Source organism: Xyrauchen texanus, chromosome 50, assembly GCF_025860055.1.
Source record: "Xyrauchen texanus isolate HMW12.3.18 chromosome 50, RBS_HiC_50CHRs, whole genome shotgun sequence".
Taxonomy (NCBI): Eukaryota; Metazoa; Chordata; class Actinopteri; order Cypriniformes; family Catostomidae; genus Xyrauchen; species Xyrauchen texanus.
In genome coordinates, this window is record NC_068325.1 from 9,093,941 (window position 1) to 9,118,928 (window position 24,988).

At 38.5% G+C, this 24,988-nt stretch overlaps 1 protein-coding gene across 3 annotated transcripts in view; it reads right to left on the minus strand.

Annotated features, from left to right (window-relative positions):
- The window catches only part of LOC127640910 (CREB-binding protein-like), an 83,953-nt gene that overhangs the window by 42,306 nt on the left and 16,659 nt on the right, over nt 1-24,988 (minus strand). For 2 of the 3 annotated variants that reach the window (XM_052123619.1, XM_052123618.1), the window contains exons 2-3: nt 14,549-15,216; nt 1,563-1,733 (exon numbers count right to left, since the gene is read on the minus strand). In XM_052123619.1, the coding sequence (XP_051979579.1) occupies nt 1,563-1,733; nt 14,549-15,216 (839 nt within the window). The remainder of the gene's footprint in view (nt 1-1,562; nt 1,734-14,548; nt 15,217-24,988) is intronic. The other variant, XM_052123620.1, reaches the window with a different exon arrangement.

Consider the following 24,988-nt stretch of genomic DNA (forward strand, 5'->3'; position numbering starts at 1 on the left):
AAGAGTTAAATAAATATGGTAGATTCTATTTGCAGTAGGGATGCACCCATATGGAATTTCTAGGCTGGTACAGACACCGATAACCAATATATATTTTAAAAAGTTTGCATTTTAAATCCTTTAACCAGGAACTTCTAGCTAATTCATTAAAAGCTTCTCATTTGAAAAACAGGTGTTCATCAAAAGCTTGGAATTTGGACTTGCTGCTATTTAAGGTTTGGCGGATATAACAAGAACCACAAATATTACAGATGAATGCTGATTTGAATGAGAAATAAATGTTTGGTTTACATTTCAACAATAGAAAAATCTTATCAAAACTAATGTTTTTTTTTAGCCATCTCGTGTGACTCTGTGAGGATAATTTTGGTGGTTGGTGGTGGTGCTGGATGTTAGGGGCAGGCTAAATACATACAAATTGTGCCGCGGTGATTTAATGTGCTTAGTAACATAATTTTTCCCACCGTGTCTGATATTAAAATCGGTGTGACACACTTTGCAAAAGGCGTGGGCATTGTCGATATGGCTTCGAGATATGAAATTAAATTCTTCCGTCCAGCTGTTGTTAAATTTACATGATATTTAGTTTTTTGCCTGAGCACCACCTGAGTCTTCTCCTCCCATCTACCACTGATGCTTGATTCAACTTCCCGGGTCCACTACCTGCACAAATATCAACAGCGCAAATGGGTTGTAGATTGCCAGGTTAAGGTCACAAATAGGTTGAAATTTGTATGATGTGTCCATTGTGTGAGAAGGATGCGTTTCATACAAGATATCTGGCAACTGGACAACCTTGGAATAATATATTGATGTGATTATTGGCCATACAAATTATGGGAGTTTCCAGTGAGAAATAACAAAAAGGGAGGGGGGGCGGGAGATCGGTGTGAAATACGGGAGACTCCCGGGAAAAACAGGATTGTTGACAGGTATAATGATACATTGTGTTTGAACTTGTTTTAAATCACAATGCTGTGATGTAGGCAATGATGTGCTATTTCGCACATTCTGTTTATGTTTCAAGAAGTAATATGTGAAAATGACTCAATTAACATGCATTAATTGTTTTTGCATTTTCATTTATTGCCTCATGAATCAAACAGAATACGGTAAATGGCATATCGTTACTTACAGCATATGATCCCAATTGAAACCAGCCCCAAAACAACATAACAAGGTGCAGAGATGTTGAAGTCTCTGCCTGAGGGAAAGATGCCACAGGCAGTTACAGATTCTATGAAGCACACAAATAAACTGTAACAAATTAATTATTCCATTAATAATATTTAGATTTACCAGGTTATCACCCAATACTATATTGGATGCAGATATATTGTGTATCCCTAGTGTTAACCCAATTGCAATATCCCAATTAAGGCAAAATTCCAGTTTCTATAACTCTGAATAAGACAGATGGCATATGCCTGTGTTAATCTGAATTGTGTCATGTAAATATCATATCTGGAAACAAAGCTTTAACAACTAAAGTTATTCAGGGTGTTGTGAGACTCAGGCAGTGGTGTAAATGTGTGCATTGTTTCAGTTAAGATAAAACTCACAATCTTTGGCATGCTGGTGGCCGTGGCTCCCTTCAGATCAGTGGGGAATGGGGGCAGGCTGTTGGGCAGGCCACCTTTATTTTGTAGTTGAGAGTTTACACTAGTCATGCCCATTTGTTGCCCTCCACCCTGATACTGACCAAACGGACTATTGCCACCTGCCATGCCCATCTACAAAACAAGAGAGAAAGACCATCAATAAAAGAGAGAAATGCATAAAACTAAGTGGAAAAAAGCTAGCTAAATGTTTAGCCGGAGCAAATTAAGCCATTTAGCTGGACTTCGTCCTGCACATCCTGTATCTAACTAGACTATTTATTTAAATAAATCGCAGCCCACTCGGTTTGAAAATCACAATAGGTCATATCACGCTTTTATTTCGGTAAACTCTGCATTTGGTGAAGCGCTGTTGTCCACATATTTTCTTTTAAACTGTGCCACCTTTATAGATTTGTATAATCTATATTTGAGTTCCACACATGCACAGAACAGCCCATCACCCCATCACACCATTTATTCTGAAGCGCACACGGACCCTATTTATCTGTATTTTATCACAGACCATTGCAATTTTATAATCACATATGACTATATTGCCATTTTGGTGTTATCTTGATTAATTGTGCTGCCCAGAAGGATAGTGAAATTAGTCTATTAATGAACTTTTATGAAACTTAATAGCTAAATAAAAAGTACATTAAAATCATCGTGATTATATTGTGAATATTCAATATATCGCCCAGCCCTAGTCCAAATATAATGTCTTATTAAACAGCTACCTCAGATATCTACACATGGCCTACGACGTAGATTAAGCTTCTTTAAATCTCTCTCTCATTGCTCAAGTTATTCTGTGAAACCTACCGATGCATCCTTCCATCTTATTATGATGCCTCATGAAGACACAGATTTGATGCCATTCACAGATATCCTTTCAGACTAGTTAAGTGCCAAGAGCACCAGAAATAGAATACATCTGCCAATAGTAAGAATCTAAAATGACACCAAGCACACATGACTTCTCTGAGTGAAGTATGCTTTTTGTAAGCAAAATCTAAGTCTTAGCTTACCTTAAAGTGTCTGTGCATAAAATGTTTTAGCACCATTATTACTGTAGTCAAAGAGGAAAATCCATAATACCTTGACTCAAATAATATGAGAAATTCAGCCACAGATGAGACAACTGCTATAAACAGGGGCAAAAGTAAATACTTCAATTAAATGCACCAATGCAACAGAGCACACTTCGGGAAAATCATCTTAATTCCAATGCTTAGTTTCTTCCTGATTGTTATGCTGCATTGGTGATGGTCTGGGACGAGTGGAACGGATCCCTTTAAGACAAACACTCCTTCCAAACATTGTTCATCCAGACCCCCTTCACTCAATGTACTTTCTCTGTGCTAATCTCCAGCAGCTTGTTGGCCATCTACTCTCCTCTGTTGACAATGCTCCAACAGACCAGATAAAAAGGCCATCTGAGTGCCATACGCACCAGCACCCTCTCCCTGTGCTCTGCTCATTCATTCATACACACTAACACACCTCTCAGGCTTCTCTCGGTGCTTACTCACCCACACAGACATTATCTCTCTTTCTCGCTCTCTTTCCAATCTGCCAGGATTTTCCTCCCTGCAGATCTGAAGTCATCTCCAGGATTTCCTCACTCTGAACCAATCATGCCCCTTGTTCCACACCAACAAGTAATGCTCTTTAAACGATATGCTGGACACAGTCTTGTGATCAAAAACAGATAGACGGAGTACAGCAAAATAGAAAACTAGGGACCTGACACAAAACTAAACATGTTTATTAGGGAGCATTCACATAAGATGTGTTCTTGTGTTGAACAACTGCTGGATGGAGCGCAGCAGGATGGAACAAAATGCAGGAGTCCTGAGAAGCGAATTTAGGAAGTCACAGTTAAACTTCTTCAGCTACTACATAACTATCAATTATTGATACGTGAACTGTGAACATTTACTAGCCATTGGCTTATGACAGACTTTTTTTAGTCACCACAAAATTTGGTTGCATATGCGTTTGATTTACCCGCATTGTGGAGAGTTGCTGTATCCACATCAGCATTTGCCAACAACACAGAAGCATTTACCTGTCCTTAACGTCATGTAAAATACAAACTAGTGGTGGTTGGTTAGTTGGGTAGTTCAAAAAAGTTGGTCTTCAATTAAAATTTCAAGCACTTTTCTACAATTTCTTTTCAGGTTTTCAAGTGCTTATAGCTTAAGTATTTTCTAGTAGTTTCTGTGCCACTAGCACCACCAGACAGAATTGTAAAAATAAACATGGTTTTCAAAACAGCTTTCTAGTGCCACAGAGACAGTGTTTACAGTATGAAAATGTACCTATGAATGGCTTACTAATGGCTGTCTATGCATCTTAAGGTGGGATAGTATAAAGTATTTTAACACCGAAAAAGTTACATACTTCAGCTTTACATTTCTAAAAGGCACATTCAAGAACTTTAAGATCTTCAAGGCCTTGTGCAAACCCTATTTTAAATTTTTATGGACATGTCATCGATTTCAATTTTTGGGTAAACTTAAAGATACTAACAACGTAAAACAATAGGTTCCAAAATTAAAATAAAATTATGAACCGAAAACACGGCATCAAGTCAGTGCTTTACTCTCTTGTCAAGGTAAAAAACGTATAAGCCTTTTGTGTGGTGAATGTTGGTCAACCCACACAAATGAGAAGAAAGAGCATGCTGTATGGCTGAGAGCCATTCCAGATGAGGCTCTTCTGTGGTCAGAGCATTCAGCTGTTTGCATGACACTGGGTGTGTTGAATTGCTTCTTGGTGGTATCCTGTTAAACCACAGCCCAGGAAACATGCCCTCACTTTGACACTAAACCATAAAACAAAGCCAGAATCAAACTAAAGCTACAATAAGCTATATTTTCCTCAACTGGCAATTCATTTCGTAATTTTGATTACAAACCTCAAGTACACAAACAGGGTCCAAAATTAACTCACACAAAGAACCAAATGAGGGTACAAATTGGCTTTGGCAAACAAATAAAACAGTGCTACTTTCCAGTTGTCCAGCTAATTTATTAAGAATGCACAATAAACAGTTTAAATCGAATAGCACAATAGCAGCGTTTCCACCATTGGTCTGTTAAAAGGCCTGGGCGATTTGGCAACAAAATTATTTCTCAACAGTTTTCATCTTATTGATGATATTCGATATAGAGTAGTGGCCAAAAATATTGGCACCTGTGGTAAATATGAGCAAAGAAGGATGTGAAAACAAATCTGCATGGTTTAGCCTTTTGATCTTTCATTCAAAAAATGCACAAATACCTTTAATTGAAGTAAAACGACTGAAACTCCAAATACTTCTCCAAAACGCATTGGCCATAATTATTGGCAACCTTTTATTAATACGTTTTGCAACCTCCCTTTGTCAATATAACAGTTCTGAGTCTTCTCTATTAATGCCTAATGAGGCTGGAGAACACCTGGCAAGGGATCGGAGACCATTCGTCCATACAGAATCTGTACAGATCCTTCAAATTCAGAGGTCCATGTTAGTGGTCTCTCCTCTTCAGTTCACCCCACAAATTATCAATGGAGTTCAGGTCAGGGGACTTGGATGGCCATGGCAGAACCTTGATTTTTGTGGTCAGTGAACCATTTTTGTGTTGATTTTATGAAGTTCCATCCAGGGCCCATTGTAAGCTTTCTGGAAGGTTTTGATTTTTATCTGTTGGTATTTGATAGAGTACATAATACCATGTTTCCAAACATAACTTCCAGGACCTCTGGCAGAAAAACAGCCCCAAAACATTCTAGATGCAGCACCACATTTAACCTTGAGCATTGGGTAATTAATCTCTGTGTAGGCCAAGCCCATCTTTGGTGTTTGCTGACAAAAAGCTATTTTTAGCTTCATCTGACCATAGAACCCGGTAGCATTTGAAGTTCCAGTACTGCCTGGCAAACTGAAGACACCTGAGTTTGTTGTTGGATAAGAGCAGAGGCTTTTTTTCTTGAAACCCTCCCTCCCAAACAACTTGTAGTGATGTAGGTGATGTCTGATAATTTTCGAGACTTTCTGACCCCAAGACCCAACTAATTTCTGCAATTCTCCAGCTGTGATCCTTGGAGTTTCTTTGGCCATCCTCCTCACTGTGCGTGGAGACAATATACAGTGCATCCGGAAAGTATTCACAGCGCTTCACTTTTCCACATTTTGTTATGTTACAGTCTTATTCCAAAATTGATTATTTTCCCCAAAATTCTACAAACAATACCACATTATGACAACGTGAAAGAAGTTTGTTTGAAATCATTGCAAATTTATAAAAAAATCAAAATAAATCACATCTACATAAGTATTCACAGAATTTGCCATGACACTCAAAATTGAGCTCAGGTGCATCCTGTTTCCACTAATCATCCTTGAGATGTTTCTACAACTTGATTGGAGTCCACCTGAGGTAAATTCAGTTGATTGGACATGATTTGGAAAGGGACAGACCTGTCTCTATAAGGTCCCACAGTTAACAGTGCATGTCACAGCAAACCAAGCCATGAAGTCCAAGGAATTGTCTGTAGACCTAAGAGAAAGGATTGTAATGAGGCAAAGATCTGGGGAAGGGTACAGCAACATTTCTGCAGCATTGGAGGTCCCAATGAGCACAGTGGCCTCCATCATCCATCAGTGGAAGTTTGGAACCATCAGGACTCTTCACAGGGCTGGCCGCCCGGCCAAACTGAGCAATCAGGGAAGAAGGACCTTAATCAGGGAGGTGACCAAGAACCCGATGGTCACTCTGACAGAGCTCCAGCATTTCTCTGTGGAGAGAGGAGAACCTTCCAGAAAAACAACCATCTCTGCAGCACTCCACCAATCAGGCCTGTATGGTAGAGTGGCCAGACGGAAGCCACTCCTCAGTAAAAGGCACATGACAGCCCGCCTGGAGTTTGCCAAAAGGCACCTGAAGGACTCTTAGACCATGAGAAACAAAATTCTCTGGTCTGATGAAACAAAGATTTAACTTTTTGGCCTGAATGGCAATCATCATGTCTGGAGGAAACCAGGCAACGCTCACAACCTGGCCAAAACCATTCCTACAGTGAAGTATGGTGGTGGCAGCATCATGCTGTGGGGATGTTTTAAAGCGGCAGGAACTGGGAGACTAGTCAGGATCGAGGGAAAGATGAATGCAGCAATGTACAGAGACATCCTTGATGAAAACCTGCTCCAGAGCACTCTGGACCTCAGACTGGGGCGAAGGTTCATCTTCCAACAGGACAACGACCCTAAGCACACAGCCAAGATAACAAAGGAGTGGCTACGGGACATCTCTGTGAATGTCCTTGAGTGGCCCAGCCAGAGCCCAGACTTGAACACAATTGAACATCTCTGGAGAAATCTAAAATGGTTGTGCACCGATGCTCTTTATTGTGGAGTTATTCATTTTATTAAAGTTATTAAAAATAGTTATTAAAATTATTTATTTTCCAGGCCAATTCTTATTTTTGTAATTTATTTTATGTTTATCCCCTTTTCTCCCCAATTTGGAACGCCCAATTCCCACTACTTAGTAGGTCCTCATGGTGGCGTGGTTACTCACCTCAATCCGGGTGGTGGAGGACAAGTCTCAGTTGCCTCCACTTCGGAGACTGTCAATCCGTGCATCTTATCACGTGGCACATTGTGCATGACACTGTGGAGACTCGCAGCATGTGAACTTATCACATGCCCCATTGAGAGACAGAACCACTAATCGCGACCATGAGGAGGTTACCCCATGTGATTCTACCCTCCCTAGCAACCAGGCCAATTTGGTTGTATGGCTAGGGATAAAACGATATCAATATCGACGATAAGCTTTTGAGTAATTTTCGATATTTAGCCTGTGTTCTACATCTTGACATGCGTGTTGCTAAAAACACTAGCAGTTTGGCTTTCTTGTCGTACGTTTCCACTGGCGCGTACTGAGCGAATGTGAGTGAGCACTTTCAATTCCTTCCTATGGAAGCCGAGCGGCAAGCTCGCGAGGAGGATTGCAAAATTGACAGCAGCGCGGGGCAAGCGGTTCCCTAGCGTTGGGAGTGGCTTTGTGCCGATTACTTCCGCTTCAGTGGAAACGCAGCCTCAGACTGTATGAAATTGCTATTGCCCCCGCTACGCAGGTCACCGCGTTCCGGATCCGGACCCTAGATTGATTCCATCTTGACTGCAAGACATCATGATGATGGTTACGCCCTCTCATCATCTCTAGTGAGCAGCGCGACAAAACAACAGCGCCGGTTACATCATATCTGATCTTTCTGCGCTGTATTCTTGAACATTTTTCTCTAACACGCTTCACTTCACATGTGAGTAAACATGAGGTGCGTGTTTCCAGAGCGCCCTTAGACCATAATGTTTTTTCAGTTCTAATTTTGTGAAATTGTTCAGATGTCATCATCTCTGACAAGGATGAAAGACAAAACAATTAATAGTTTGTAGCCTATTCTTTCTCACTTTAATGAAAATAGAAAAATGGTCCATTCAGACTTTCACATTTTCAGAAGTTTCTCTCTGGAGATACCCCTGAACCCCCATACAGTATCATTCCTCAGTCACAAGGGCTTCTATGCCCCAATACTTGGATATCTGTATGTAAAGAAATATGAAAATAATTTTAATGTAAATTTTATATATATATATATATATATATATATACACACATACATACATACACACACACACACACACACACACACACATACATACACTGTCATTATGATTCAAAATGAACAGATAACATTCATATCCAACTCCACTCAATTGATAAACTGATGTAATATTTTCATAGAAGATCCCTCAGACACCACTGTTTTGTAAAGACTATTTAGATTTTTAGGATTTGTTTTCTCTTCTTTTTTTGGAAATTCCAAAAATTGTGCAATGTGCAAATGTGATTCAATATCGTGATAAATCTCGATATCGAATGTTATGAAAAAGAATATCGTGATGATAATTTTTGCCATATCGCCCAGCCCTATTTGGCTGCTTAGGAAATCTGGGTGGAGTCACTCAGCATGCCCTGGATTTGAACTTGCGACTCCAGGGGTGGTAGTCAGCATCAAAACTTGCTGAGCTAATCAGGCCCCGATTCCAGGCCAATTCTTAACATCTCCAGTTTATTGAAACTTCATAATTATTGCCCTGATGGCGGAAATGGGTATTTTCAATGCTTTGGCTATTTTCTTATAGCCACTTCCAATTTTGTGAAGCTCAACAACCTTTTGCTGCACATCAGAACTATATTCTTTAGTCTAACCTGTGATTGATGATTAAGGTAATTTGGCCTCTGTTACCTCATATTTATATCCCTGTGAAACAGGGAGTAATGGCTGAACAATTTAATGTTCCTAGTCACCCAGGTGCATTAAACAATTTAAATATGAAAAGGGAATATACTTCAGATATACTTTACTCATAAGATTTTCTAGGGGTGCCACTAATTGTGGCCAACGTGTTTGAGAAAAATATGTATTTAATGATGAGATATTTCCCCTCTTTCAATTGTTTTACTTCAATTAAAGGTTAGATTTTTTGAATGAAAGATCAAAAGGATAAGCAATGCTGATTTTTTTCTTCACAGTCTTTTTCTTCCCCCCCGTTATACAAATACTGTGTTATATGGAGTGGTGGTGGCGTAGTAGGGGTGGGAATCTCTAGACACATCACGATTCGATTACGATTCAGACAGCTGCGATTCAATGACAAAACGATTATCGATGCATCTTGATGCATCTTTTTTCAATACAGAATATTTTACTCACTGACTGCTTTGTACTTTTAAAGCAAAATATCTGTAATGATCCATAATGAATTTACTTCCAATAACTTTTATTAATACAACAAATGGAAGCAATGTGGCAAGTCAAATTAGACAAAAAAAATAAACATTTTGCTGAGCCAATAATCATACAAAGCTTTCTGTACTAGCAGCTCTCATACAAAAATTATGCTTGTGGCATATTCTGAATAACTTGTAAATTGCACTTAAATAAAATAAATAATATAAATTGCACTCATACAATGATAAATAAGAGTCTTAAGCTTCTGACTTTAAACTAAATCCTGAACATAAAAAGGAGTCCCTCAGATAAAAAAAAAAACAAAAACCTTTAGCTTTATACCACAATAAAAAGCAGAGGGGAGTCAAAATGTTGACTATCTTTTTATAAATGGCTGACACACTAAGTGGAGGGCAGTACAGTAAACTCTGTAGAACTTAGTAAGACCCTGGGTTTACTTCCAGGTCTGTTTACAGCATATATTGATATGAAACAAGTGACAGTGCAAATGTGTTTAGCTAGTGATGTGCAAGTTCTTGAGTAAGAACAGGAGCTGGTCAACATGTTCAGATGCAAGTGTGCGCCGCTCTGCAGTGACTATATCTCCTGCTGTAGAAAAAACTCTTTCTGCAGAGACACTAGTGCAGGGAATACATAAGTATAATACATAAGCGTGGGGATCGCTGTGTCAGTGTAGTATTTACGAGATGGGATGTTGTATCTTGGCTCCAACGTGTGCAACATACCCCAAAAGCCCTGTTTTCAACAACCGAGTAAGGACGCAAATCCTTGGCAATAAATATTGCAATCTAATTTGTAATTCTCTTAGCCTTTTCGGAGCTGGGTGGAAGCTTTGACATCGCTTGCTCGATTGTCGTCTGGTTCACAGCTACAACCGGCAGTTTATTTTCTGCCTCCTGGTGGAAAGGTGTAATATGGTTTTTCACGTTTGTCGGGTTTCCAAAATATTTTATTTTACTTTGACACAACTTGCATACAATGTGGCTCTTGTCTAACTCACGTTTCCCTTCGTCTTCATAGAATCCAAAGTGCTTCCATACACTTGCTGTTAATCCCAAGGGTGCCGGTCGAATTTCCTGCTGAGCCATCTGTCTCGTGTTAAGTGCGTGCCAAAAGTAGTTGCACACTTACGAGGTGCGTCTTTTGTGTCCCGTCAACATTATGTTAGCAAGAAACATTCATAAAATCGATGCTTGACGTTTGTGAATCCCTATGGCATAGTGGACTGAAGCACATAACTGGCAATCAGAAGGTCGCTGGTTCTATCCCCACGGCCACCACCATTGTCTCCTTGAGCAAGACACTTAATCCAGGTTGCTCCAGGGGGATTGTCCCTGTAATAAGTGCACTGTAATTCGCTTTGGATAAAAGCGTCTGCCAAATGCATAAATATAAATGTAAATGTAAACACATCCACCTGCCAATTTAGAAACGTGTACTGCTTTCAGACTGAATCAGTCAATAATACATCTTCCACAGAGACTGTTCAGAGAAACAAGGGAAATCAAATTTGCATAGTGCATAGGTGAGATGTGATTACACATGCACTTTTGATTGACAGCTTTTCCTTTGCCTTTCTGGATTTATCGCAAGCCTTTAAACAAAATGTGAGTTTAAGAGCATTCTGGCAGTCAACTGTTCTTTCAATGAAAGCATTTCAGCCCAATAAAAAACACAAGTGCAGGGATGAGTCATGCAATCAAACAATTTGTCTGCAAAGCACCACTCCAGACAGGGAACAATAAAAAATGTCTCTGCCTGATCCTACACTTATGAGGCTTTTCCACTGCACGGTACAACTTGACTCTCTGCTCACATTTTGGGGCTTTCCCACTGCGGATAGTACCTGGTACCTGATACGTTTTTTAATACCACCTCAGCCAAGGTTCCAAGCAAGCCGAGCCGATACTAAATGTGATGTAAAAATCCTGCAGATCACTGATTGGTCAGGGAGAATCGTCACTACCAGCGTCTCTGGATTTCCGACACGTGACATTAACCCGCTAGTTTTAAAGTTAGCAACAGCGATAACAGTATCATTTGGAAGTGGTTCGACCAAATGGACCATCTAAACAGGCGAGCAATGGGGGAGAGTGCCCTGAACTGGCGTTGATCCACGATGGAGGATGGTACATTTTGTTACGTTAACTCTATATTCTGCTTGAAAGCTTCTCTTTATTTAGTTGACCAGCTACTGGAAGCTTGCTTCTAAAACAACCAGGTCAGCCTATAATCCTACCCACATTGTGATGGCACTAAACTGCAGTGGAAATGCAAGCTCAGAAAAGTAAAGCGAGTAGAGTCGAACCGTAACGTGCAGTAGTGCCATTACAGACCCAACTCTAGGGCTCTGAGGGTAAAGTACAGCCAGATTTACACACTCACTAGACACCTTCCAGAGTTCTTAAAACAACATGAAATTAAAATGAACCCCATTTACTTTAATACATTTCCCTAGGCTTATTGTGTATAGTTCATCAGTGCACGTCACACCAAAAGTGTTTCATAGTCTTTCACTAAAATGTCTCTCCCTTCGTACGACTAGATATCGATACAGATTTCCAAATTTTATTAGATTCCGATACAATTTGATTGAGATTCAGTTTAATATTTTTATTTAACGTATCAAAGAAATTATCTCTTAGCAAACACTATGAATTATACAGGGAACTTGGAATGCTCGGATCGATCGGTCACGATCATAATTTGGCCAATCGCATAAATCGATCACTGAAGTCACAAAATGCGCACGGCTACTTGACAATGAAGCGCATGTGCAGCTCAGTCTGAGCAACACAGCAACATGACATGATGATAAATTTGATCATATCACAGTTCTGATTGGAAAATGTCAATTTAAATCACAATAAAGAGCAAATAAACAGTCAGTGAAAATAACACATTATAATGGTTATTCAGAGAAATTATACATCATGTTACATAACAACAAATGATGTGTAGAACTATGCTGACTGCACCCTCTGTTGTTCAAACATTTGTTTTTCAAAATTGAGATGATTAAATTGGTTAAATCAAACTCTATATTGCGATTAATTTTTGTAATCCCACTATGCTTACCGTCACATTTTTGTATTGTGATATATCGTGGCACAATATATCATTACACCCCTACTAGCAATCATCTAGAAACCATTCAGAACACCCAAGCACCCATTTAGAAACCATTCAGAACACCCAAGCACCCATTTAGAAACCATTCAGAAACACTCTAGCAACCATCCAGAACATCTTAGCAACCATCTAGAAACCATTCAGAACACCTTAGCAACCACCATTAACTATCAAAATCCTTGAAAGAGCTTGGCGTGAACCCAAGCAAAAAGCTTGTGCATTACAGCTCCTCAGAATTGGCCTTTCACATGCTTTTTAAGAGCTGCTCTGGGTGACATCCACGTGCGGCTCAATGAGATGATCAGAGTTCAGCTGAAGGACACACACTTTAAATGTTCTTAGCATTTATTTAGTAGCTTAAAATTCCGTTATTTGAACAGTAACATGATTGGAATTTGAAGTGCACGATAATCCAGACTTATTTTTCCAAATGTTTCATTTTTATTGACAAAACAAAGACTGCACAGGCACAAAAAATATTATAAACCAGCTAAAAAGTAACATTTTCTAAAGACATTGCGAATGCTGCATATACATGCAAATCTCGCTGTCATGATAGGTAGCTTCTGATGCATTGATATAGTTTGATGGCTGGTTGGGTATTGCTAGTGTGTACTGTGAAGCCCAATTCAAAAGAGCCTACCCACGTGTCTCTATGCAATTGTGGGCCCTAGATATGCAATGTAAATCTATAGGAATTTTTCAGCCCATTTTATTGTCCACCAGGTGAAAATCATAAGTCTGATAGCATCAATAAAAATAAAAGCACACCTCGCAACAAGAGGTATAATTTAAGTGTTGCACAAATGATGCTAGGGTTGTGCCGTTACAATTTTATCTCGGGGATCGACGATGGTCAGAGTGATCACCACTAGCTGATGCCTTTGACGATGTCAAGACGACATTTGGCTTGTTTTCCCATTAATGTATTAAATTAATATTATGCTATTATTATTATTATTATCAAATTAATATTACAAATCATTTGCCCTGTGGCGCAAAGACACGCACTTGAAGAAACACACTTTATTATATTATTAAGAACAAATTACAGAAAAGCCACCTTTGCACATGTATGACACGCTGTTTGTACGGAGACGTGCAGCCTCGTGGAACACAAGCAAGTAAAGATTTCTCACTCTTTCTTTGTGTCTGTCTTCTGAATAATTTTTGCAAGAACAGTATCATCTATGAGTGCTGCAAATGACCTCAGACATCACAGCTCAGGATGCGCTTTGAGTTCAGTTCACTTTATTTCCACAGAGCAGTTCATTGTGACCACAACTCTGCAGCCTATATATACATCAGTGATTAATACAAAAACGCATTCACCTGGAACCATGATTTATATTTCAGTAATTATTATTATCATTATAATTTTTTTTTTTACATTTATAATGGTTTTTAATGTCTTCATCCGTGCAAGTAATTTTCCACCTGCATGTTTAGACGGATACTTACCTATATATATATATATATTCTTTTTTTGATCACTTCGATATTTTAGTTGCTTTTTCGTTTAGTTTGGAGTGCAATTTGAATTTAGAAATGTATTTTATTTATGGTTTTTGTTTTTAAATTCATTAATTTTCAATGCAAAAATCACTAAAGAAAGAATATTCACTGATCCCTCAGCCCGGGGGTTGCAGATGTAATTGGATATTATGGACATTTTAATTGCACTTATTTTTTTTCCAGTTTCATTTTTTTTTTTTTTTTTCATTTTTTGTTAAAATAATTAAAAAATAAAAGTTCAAAGTTTGAAATCAAGGTGTCTTGCTTTATTGTGTAGGCTAAACACCCCTTAGTATGAGCAGTAGTAGTAGTAGCTTGCCTTAGAGGCCATTCAGACCTAAAGCATTCTTGCACTTCAAAAAATAACAAAACACAGGTGTCTTGAGACGCATTTTTAAAAGTTGACATTCTTTTTATACTGACAAAGCATCTAAAAAATGCAAGCTCCTACATGAGAAGCTCGAAGAAAAGGAATCCGCTCATCTAACCTTGTTGATGTTGCCGGCCTGTTGAGTGTTGATGCCTATCTGCTGTGCCCCTTGTGTGAGAGTGTCTGCCAGGACACTGCCAGCTCCTCCTTGTGATGTTGCCCCTGCTGCCCCTGCCCCTAAAGAAGGTGCCATTTGCATGGCGCCACCCTGGTACTGCATCCCTGCCGCACCCCGACCGCGGCCTACAGACCCAAGACTTCCATTGACCAACTGACCCTGCTGAGTGCCCGCGTTCTGTCCCATCATACCGTGTGACTGGGCGCTGTTTAGCATGGTCTGGTTAAATCCTGTGCCGAGTCCTATGCCAGCTGGGCCGGCGTTATTGCCCTGTGTAACACTACCTGGTTTCTGTGTTTGCGAGGGGTGGGAAGGGGAGCCCTGGCCCAGGGGACTTTTTCCCAGCCCGCCCAGCTGAGCTGCCATGCCCCCAGGCTGTGGACTGGCAGAGTTCAGCCCAGCAGTGAGGTTGCCGCTGCTTCCCGGCCGTAGGAGCTCAGAGAGCTGCTTGTGCTTGGCAGCAGCATCGGGTACCATGGGGCCACGACCGCCTGTACCTGTAGCACCTCTGTTAAAGGACATGGACATCAACCCCAGGTCTCCTCCGTTAGGAATCAGCTCATCTGGAAGATCATTCTCCAGTTCATCCCAGGAAAGTGAGCCCAACTCTGAGGAGAGAAAGATAAATTAAGTGTACAACGATTGCTACTCATCAGCCAACTCTTAACACCAAGGGCACTTTTGAGTTTCTAACAGACCCAAGTCAGTAGATGTCGTATTTAATTTGATGCAAATGAAAAGAATGAATTGAAATCTTAAAGTCCTAGGTCATATCTAATTTTCCACAAGCCATGTTATCCAGAGTTTATTTGAAAATATGTCTTCCCACAAATCTCCAGTGGACAATGTATCATCAGCTGAATGATCAACACCTAGATCACTTACAGCCTCATTGCACACCTCAAATTAAATATATTACACAAAATTTAATTAATATTCAAGTTCAATACAAGCTTTTCAATGTTCTTAAAAAAAAAAAAAAGAAAATTCCATTGAACATGCATTGTGTCTGTTGAACACATGACAGGCAACATTTTTAAAGAGAGCCAAAATGAAAGAGAAAAATAGCTACCGTACTTTCCGGAAAGAAAGTCACACCTGAATATTAGTCAAAGTTGCATTGTTCAGGGAGGAAAAAAATAGATAAGTCGCATAAGTCGATAACTTCCCTTCAACTTCTCAACATTTCAGACATGCTCTATTATGAAGACTACCTCAGCAAATACGCACCTCTATGCACTGTAACTCTTATGTTGTATACAAATAAACAGCTTTCAGTCTAAGTAAAACAGTATGCCTGTTGTATTCTATCAATTCATTAACGTTAGAGACTGTCTATCTGTGGATATTTCTGATATTTGCAAACTTTGCTCTGCACTAAATTTCCAGTTCACTAACTGAATGTTTTTACTATGAGTGTGATGAAACGTAATTTCGAGGGCATGTGAGGAGATGCATTTGACAGCAGTCTAGATTTTGTTGGAACAATAATGTTGATGCGACAGAATATTTAAGATGGTTGCATAAAGTACTTTTAAAGGCAAAATACTCTGAAATGTCTCCTTCAAAATCATTAATACATTTTCTTTGACTGATGTTTTCATCCGTTTGTGTGTTAGCATGTGTTTTAATGGCGACAACTTAATTAGTTATAAATTGTTTCAGAATAAGTCACAGAACCTTTCAGATGATGACGAAAAAAGCAGCGACTTATATTACAGAAAATACGGTAAATGTCAAAGCATGATGATGGATGTGAAAAAATATTATTTTGTACTTCAATAAAACATTTTGCACTTCTGTTTTTGCAGTTCAAAACAACTAGAACTAAACCACAACAGAAATGTCAACCACATCATGGAAAAATAAAAAGTGACCAAAAGAACAAAACACCATTTTAAGTTCTAGAATGGACAATGGTTAATTAGTTAGTTACATTTTTAAGCTTTCAAGTAATTGCGCAATATCATGTTATGAGTGTAGCCTTAATGGATACCATACCAATGTCTAAGAAGTCACAGTTGGCTTGTTTCAAAGCATTTTAGATGGTTTTGCCTCATCATGTATGGGTAATGCAACCTTCACAACTGTCACATCTGTAACAAAGTTTTTTCCTTAATGTGAGAACGAGAATTATTCTAAATTAAATATGACATGTTTTTAGGAGTGCCAACCCTTCTACATTCTGTGGATATAATTATTTCTGGATTGTGCATTTTAACTCACTCAGAGTTTTTACAAAGTGTGATTATAATGAATTATAAATAAATTAGGGCTGCAACAACTAATCAATAAATTCGCTAATTATCGATAATGGAAATCATCGACATCTAATTTAATTATCGATTAGTTGGATATTTGTGGTGAGTACAGAGGTGTTCAGTCAGAGATGTCACTTTACAGCCCAGTGAAAAATGTGTTGCATGATGAAAGTAGGCGCGAGACGTTACCCACACAGTTGACTAATCACTCACGGACCCAACTCTGGCAGACTCGCTCCCTCCTCATTTTTCAACATGAAATAAAAAAAATGATCAGTTGTCAAATTAGCATGCTGCACATGTGCGAGTAGTTTAAAAAAATATACTCTCACGGTCTCAAAAAATTGTCGCAAAATGCGACCATTTGGTTACAGTCTGGAGTCCTGTAAAATATGCATTTAGAGCCGAACATTTTACCAGAATTCAAATAAGCAAATTAAACTACATTGAACTCACCAACATACCACTTGCAGGACTTCCTGTAGAGTTCCAAATGTCAAAATAAAAGCCCAAAAGGTTTTAAAGAAAGTGAATGACTATATTACTGTTGTATTTAAAATTCTAAGTCAGTAATGATGATAATAATAATAAATTATTTTTATTTGTTTACAATTTATAAAATGTTTTAAGTTGAATGGGTTCCAAAAAATATCTATGCGAATGAAAAGTGGACTGATATCTTAGCAGCAGAACCAAGAACAAAAATATGCCATTGAGCAACACTTTAAATCTATTATTTTTTAGTTATAACAAAACTGAACAATGTATGCTTAAAGTATTTTTGAACACTTATATATAGTTCTAATTTAGCAGCATTTAACGTGCGTGCTCGAGGGATGAGTTCCCCGAGGCAGAGTCTCTCTCAGCCGGGTGCAGTTTCAATTTGTCCCCCTTAGATCGGGACATTCGCGCAACTCATAGAAGAGGCACCGACCACACAGAGAAATGCCAGTTTCTGAGTTTATAGTTATTAACATGAGCTGCTTCTGTATTATTTGAACTTTAATAAAGCAATTTTACTGCATTTAAGATGTTACACCAGGATGTTTGCTTTAAAGAGCTCCGCCTACGCTTATTCCACAACGGTACATGCTTCTGAATGTACTTTTTTTTAATCATTCCCTAATACTTTGGGATCTACATAAAATAAACTGTTAAAGTTTAGAGTGCATCTGGACTGATCTGTGTAATTCTTCCTCCATCAGTCGTGAATTGCTGCTCTCACGCGTCATCGTTAGGCTACAGTTTAATGTGATTTCATGTTACGTTAAATGAGATCAAACGACTATTAGACAACGAATATTTTTCTCATCAATTTTGTATTTTCGACGATGTCGACTAAACGTTTCAGACCTAATGGAAATGATAATATGCTTTTAAACTCGCCTGTTTTATTTGCTTGAATTAATACGGTTGTCTGTCTTTCATGTGCTTTATTAAGTTTGATGTGTTCCCTCCTTTCGTCAGAAAATTGTGAAAACACAGTTTACAAATAGGTTTTTGCTGATCTATGATGTTTCCCTTTTCATCAGCCTCAAATTACTTGGCTTTTTCCCACTTTTCAATTCGACAAGATTCAGTTGAGGCTCCGCAGCAGCAGCTTTGCTTGCCGCAATCTTTTGCTTGTTGTGAGCGTTCGAAAGTTCCCGCCTTTGCGTGGGTACCGGGTACACCCGTTACTCGGTACCTTCAGAAATTCTGGTATCATAAATAATTTTTGTTTGAGTACCGACTTGGTACCGGTATTTTTCACAACACTACCTCTGAGTCTTCTCTTTACTGTTGTACATGAAACTGGTGTTGAGCGGGTAGAATTCAATGAAGCTGTCAGCTGAGGACATGTGAGGCGTCTAAACTAGAGACTCTGATGTACTTATCCTCTTGTTTAGTTGTACATCTGGTCTTCTACATCTCTTTCTGTCCTTGTTAGAGACAGTTGTCCTTTGTCTTTGAAGACTGTAGTGTACAACTTTATATGAAAAATATAGTTTTTTGGCAATTTCAAGCATTGTATAGCCTCCATTCCTCACGACAATGATTGAATGACGAGTTTCTAGAGAAAGCTGTTTCTTTATAGCCATTTTAGACCTACTATTGACCTCAAGACATGCCAGTCTATTGCATACTGTGGGAACTCAAAAACAATCACAATGTTAAGCTTAATTTAATAAACCGAATAACTTACAACTGTGTTTGATATAATGGTAAGTGATTTTCTTGTACCAAATTATCAATTTATCATGATTATTCAAGGATAAGGTGTTGGAATGATCGCTGCTAGAAATTAGGCCTGTCTAGATTTGATCAAAAATTACTTTTTCAATAATGATGGTGCTGTTTTTTTTTACATCAGTAATGTCCCGACTATACTTTGTGATCAGTTGAATGACACTTTGGTGAATTAAAGTAACAATTTCCTTCTGAAACAGCAAAATCTATTATCAAAATAATCGTTAGTTGCAGCCCTAAAATAAACCATCAGGTTTTCATACTTAAAACAGATTTGCTGGTGGTTATATTTTGCTCAATTATTGGCCGATAAATATTGGCAGCTGATAAATCAGTGCATGAACTAGTGTACTATTTGAACAAAGTTGTTTAAACCACAGCAATGAAGAATGCAATGAAGATATAGATGGCATTCGATAGGGATGTCCCAATCCGATACCTAGATCGGTATCGGCTTCGATATTGACGTTTTTAGACGGATTGGGTATCGGTCTGACGAGCCCGACCCAAATCCGATACTCTGTGTTAGTCATGTTTGTTACTGTCAAGCTTAAAAAATGACATAAAAGAACTGTTAAAACACCATTAAAGCGGTTCATATGACTCGTGCATTTTATTCAAAGCCACTTGAAGACACGCGATAGCTCTGTGAATTGCAATAGGCTGTGTTTAATAAGTAAACATATAAATGCACGCGCAGCTTCAGCCCGTTAGTGAATGGTGCTTCGGTTTACACACACACACACACACCGCGGCTATTTATAGCCTTCACACGTGCACAATATTTGAGCGCTACAAACGAACATCTCAGATGTAGATGCTCAGCAGTTCGGTTCACTTATAATATGGACTTAGAACGGCACTGGAGATGCATTTAACCAGAATTTAAATAAGAAGCGAATTAAACTGTGAATAAAAAGGGTGAGGGTTTAAAAGTTAAAGCTGTCATGGAAAGACTCACAGCACAGATATGAACTCTGCAGGGTTTATTGAGCAGAGGATTGAAACAGCAGGTAAGTAATATCCAGACAGTGTATAGACACGATGAAAGAGATAACTTACAACAATTTTATGATACTTGCAGGCAATAATGAAGACACATGTTTGACATAGTATTTCTGAGACTCCAGAACTTTCTACTATCGATGAGAACAGGCACAGAGTGTGAAATTGAAAGTGAGAGAGAGAGAGAGTGAGAGAGTGAGTGAGTGAGTGAGTGAGCGAGCGAGCGAGCGAGCGTGCGTGCGTGCGTGAGAAAACGGGGTATTTATGCAGTCATTGATTAGCCACTAATGATATGCAGGTGCGTGTAATCAGAACTCAGGGAGTGCTAGTATCCAGTAGGCTATGCTAGTTAATAATAAAGTGTTTCTTAATAAGCTATACATTTATATTGAAATAATGTGAAGTTAAAGGTTTGTGTTTCTTTACATATTAAAGAGTACACCCAATTATTTCCACACAATAATGTAAAGATATTATAAACTGATTATGCAAAAAAACAACACTGGTATCGGATCGGGATCGGTATCGGCCAATACTGAGATTTCCGTTATCGGAATCGGATCGGAAGTGGAAAAAGTGGTATCGGGACATCCCTAGCATTCGATTACATCCTCAAATATGCCCCAGCAGCCATGTTGGAGGGAGACACCAGTAAGTAAAGGACTGTGCCTCTCAGCAACATTGTGACGACGAAAAACATTTAAGTGTATATAGAAACGTTGGATAACATATCACAAAGGTTTTATGAGAAAATAGATATAAAGACAAACTAAAGCAGTGGACTGGATCATTCCAATTTGTAATCAAAACACCTCAGGCTTTGTTATTCCCCATGTGCAGTGAAAATCCTCAATACTTCATACACACTGTTAGAGCATACACGAGACAGGAACTGAAGACAGGTCTGTTACTAACCACCGAAACGAATGCAAAAATAACCTTTTTTGCCAGATTTTGTTTTAAATGATGTCACACTAATTCTTTCTTCCTTTTCATATGAAGTATATCAGGACCTTTATTTTGACATTTCTGGCATTACATTTGCTTCCAATGTAAATGCCGTTCAATAACTGTGATTTTTGCTTTATTCAAAAACTGAGGAATGCGTCTATTATTTTCTGTGGTCATAATGCCACAAATGCCATCAATTGAGTTTAAACTTGTATTCAACCCAAAACATTTCTAATCTATGCAGTGCTTTTTGACACATCAAAATATTGTTTTAGCGGCTCCATCTTCTGAGGAAAAACAGCAGAGAGAGTTGTGCATCTACAGTGTTTATCAGCTTTGCAAGCAGGAGTCTAAATCAATATGCCTGTGTGAAGCTTGATCTGCAACAGCGCTAATAAACCTACCTCATCTATCAAAACCTGCTAATGAACGTGCATCTGGCCGACACACACACACACACACACACACACGCACACGCACACACACGCGTGGTATGCTGAAACAGCTAGGAGAATGGAGATGTTTTAATCACTTCCACAACAGTAAGAGACAAGGGCAGATGTTAGTATGCTTAGCAGAGTAAATGCCACTTACACAGCAGGAGGGATGCTAAGAGATGATATCATTAGTGCCCCAGCAGACAAAAGTGTGAATGCTATAAATTAATTGACTTAATGACTTCCCCCAGTTCTTCCAATGAGAATGAGTTTGCTTGACTGAGCAAGGAACTACGGGACTTGTGAACCCACAGCTGAAGTACACACTCCGTGGCCCTTGCATGCATAAGCTGTGTACATTTAGGTCTTAGGAATATGGGTATGTTCGAAATAGCATACTAACACACTATATGCACTATTTTTGCAGTATGTGCACTGCATATGTCTTGTCCTGTCAAGTTTTATAATTAGCTGATTTGTTATAGGAGTCTTGTTGCGGATGTAAAAATATTCACAGTTTGATCAGACTGCGAAAAGTTATAAGATCTACATAATATTGTTTTAAAAACCGCAATAACCAAGAATATTTCCAAGATGATAACTGGACTCACTGAATGAAACAAATGTAGTAAGGTCAGGTGACAACAACTATGTTCTCAAACCGATTATGGTTCATATTACAAAACAACGTAAAACGCCTTAAAAGCAGTTCCTTTAAAGATCGGCACACATGGATTTTACCTCATTGCCTCAATTTCGCATTGCATGTAAACACCTTTACCACCATTACCGGCTTTTCCAATGTGCCCAAGTATTGCGTGCATGCCTGTCAAAAGCAGAGAAAAGTCCAGTGATTTTAAATCCCATGTAAATGTGGGGTTTTATGATTATTTTGTTTTAAATAAGCTGATTTGAAAGTTATCAGCACAGTAGTGTGCATGTAAATGCACTCAATGTAGCATACTACTATTTAAAACATTTCCATTTGCATACAGTGCTTTAAGAACTATATACTGCCTACGTGAAAAACACAATTATTTCCCAGATAATAACTGGATGCCATTTGCAGCATTAAAAAGTAACATAGTAAGTATGCAGGTACTATAAAGTAGTGTACTATTGTTTGAAAAATTTACCGTTGCATCCTGCATATCGCTTCACATACTATTTCTGAAATGTGGTATGCAATATCCTATACATATAGCATAGTATGTCATACGCTATTATTCCATTCTGAACAAAGTTATCGGGGCCTAAAATTCAGCGTGGGATTGTGGCCTTTGCATATAATTGTAATAATTCCCACAAGTTAATTTTCATAATGCAAGAAATACCTGTGCACTTTTATTATTATTGCCATGTTACTGTAAATTAGCAAAAATACCGGTACCGAATTATTATTTTTTTTAACGATACCAGAATTTCTGAAGGTACCGGAGTACCTAGTACCGGGTCTACCCGGTACCCATGCAGAGTCGGGAACTTTTGAACTCTCACAACAAGCAAAATATGCGACATTTGGAATGGTTTGGAAATTCTTTGTATTTGAGGCTGATGAAAAGGGAAACATCATAGATCAGCAAAAACCTATTTGTAAACGCTGCTTTCGCAATTTTCTGACGAAAGGAGGAAACACATCAAACTTAATAAAGCACCTGAAAGACAGACACCCGGATTAATTCAAGCAACCAAAGCAGGTGAGTTTAAAAGCATATTATCATTTCCATTACGGCTGAAATGATTAGTCGACATTATCGACAACGTTGAAAATAAAAAAATTACGAGAAAAATTTTCATTGTCGAATAGTCGTTTGATCTCATTTAATGTAAAATGAAATCATGTTAAACTAATGACGCGCGAGAGCAGCACTGCAGTTCACGCCTGATGGAGGAGAGGAATAATAACACACGCACTCTAAACTTTCACAGCTTCATTTTATGTAGATCCCAAAGTATTAGGAAATTATTAAAAAAGTTAATTCAGAAGCAGTCTTGTTTTGGAATAAGCAGAGCCGGAGCTCTTTAAAGGAAACATCCCGGCGTTACAAATGCCGTTATATTTAATGTGTTATAGCTTTATTAAAGTTCAAATAATACAGAAGCAGCTCATGTTAATAATATTTCTCTGTGTGGTAAGCGCCTCTTCAATGAGTTGAGCGAATGTCCCAATCTAAGGGTGAGAGATTGAAACTGCACCCGGCTGAGAGAGACTTGGGGGATGCTCATCCCTCAAGCGCGGACGCTTAATGCAACTAGATTAGACCGCGATGGCTCGCGACTTATTTAATCATAATATATTTCACTGTGCATTTCTTATCGTGAAGAAAAATGGCAATATGCAGTTTTATTAATACGAGCACTTTGCACATTAGTTTGGGAAAAAAAATGTTTCATTCTATTGTATGCTTGTTTATTTAGTTGTTTTTTTTTTAACTTGGTAAAAACTTAAAGTTGCAAAAGTTGAAGCAAATCTTATACAAATGTTAAAAAATACTTTAAGCATACATTGTTCAGTTTTGTTATAATTAAAAAATAACATATTTAAATTAAAGTGTTGCTCAATGGCATATTTCTGTTCTTAGTTCTGCTGCTAATGTTTTGTAGACTTTGTTATTAAAAGAGTGTTGTTTAGTAAACCGTTTTTGCTTTGGTACCGAAAATGGTATAAAGTACCGTGAAATTTCACTGGTATTGGTACCGACTACTGAAATTTTGGTACTGTGACAACACTACTGTAAATTAGTAAAACAATACATACAATAAATAATTTTGTCTATGTATCAAACTGTAATTCCAAAATCAGCACAAGTAAACTAGATCTACCATGTTCCTCTCAACTTCTTACTGCTTTCAGCAGCTCAATGAATGCGAGTTTAGTGCAAGCGCCGCAGTGATGAGGCGCACTGTCACATACTTGCTGAATTTAAAGATGTTACAGATGAATAAACATTTATGTTTAACGCGCAAATCTTAGTAAGCATGCAAATCGCGGTTAGTTTAACAGGAGCTGCCTTAACAGGAGAAGCCATAACAATTTATGCACGTTAAGTTGAAGTTCAGTTTTAAAGACATTCGGTTCCATTTAACTATGCTCTGTCTAGCTGTTTGAAACACTCGTCTGCTGTATATGCATTGCTTCAGCATGTTGAGTCCGCTGACATACGCGCCTGGTGTGTGCCTCCCCAAGTGTTTGCTCCTGTGGGGAAAGCCGTAATGCTCCGTATTTTTGTTGCTGTGATGATTCATGAAGTGTTCCATTCAACTCAGAGAGTCAGAATTTACAACTTTCAACTGAGGAAAGTGCAACGGAATAACACTTTATCTCTGACTTCTAACTTGGAAATTTGTGCTAAAATATTCCAACTCCCATTTAGTCAAGATGCAGGTGTGTGTTTCGTCACACAGGGCAGGGAGGGTTACAGTCAGTGACAAACATTCACATTTACAACTCTCTTTTGATTAAATGTAAAGATAGCATTGCAGCATTGTATATCAGT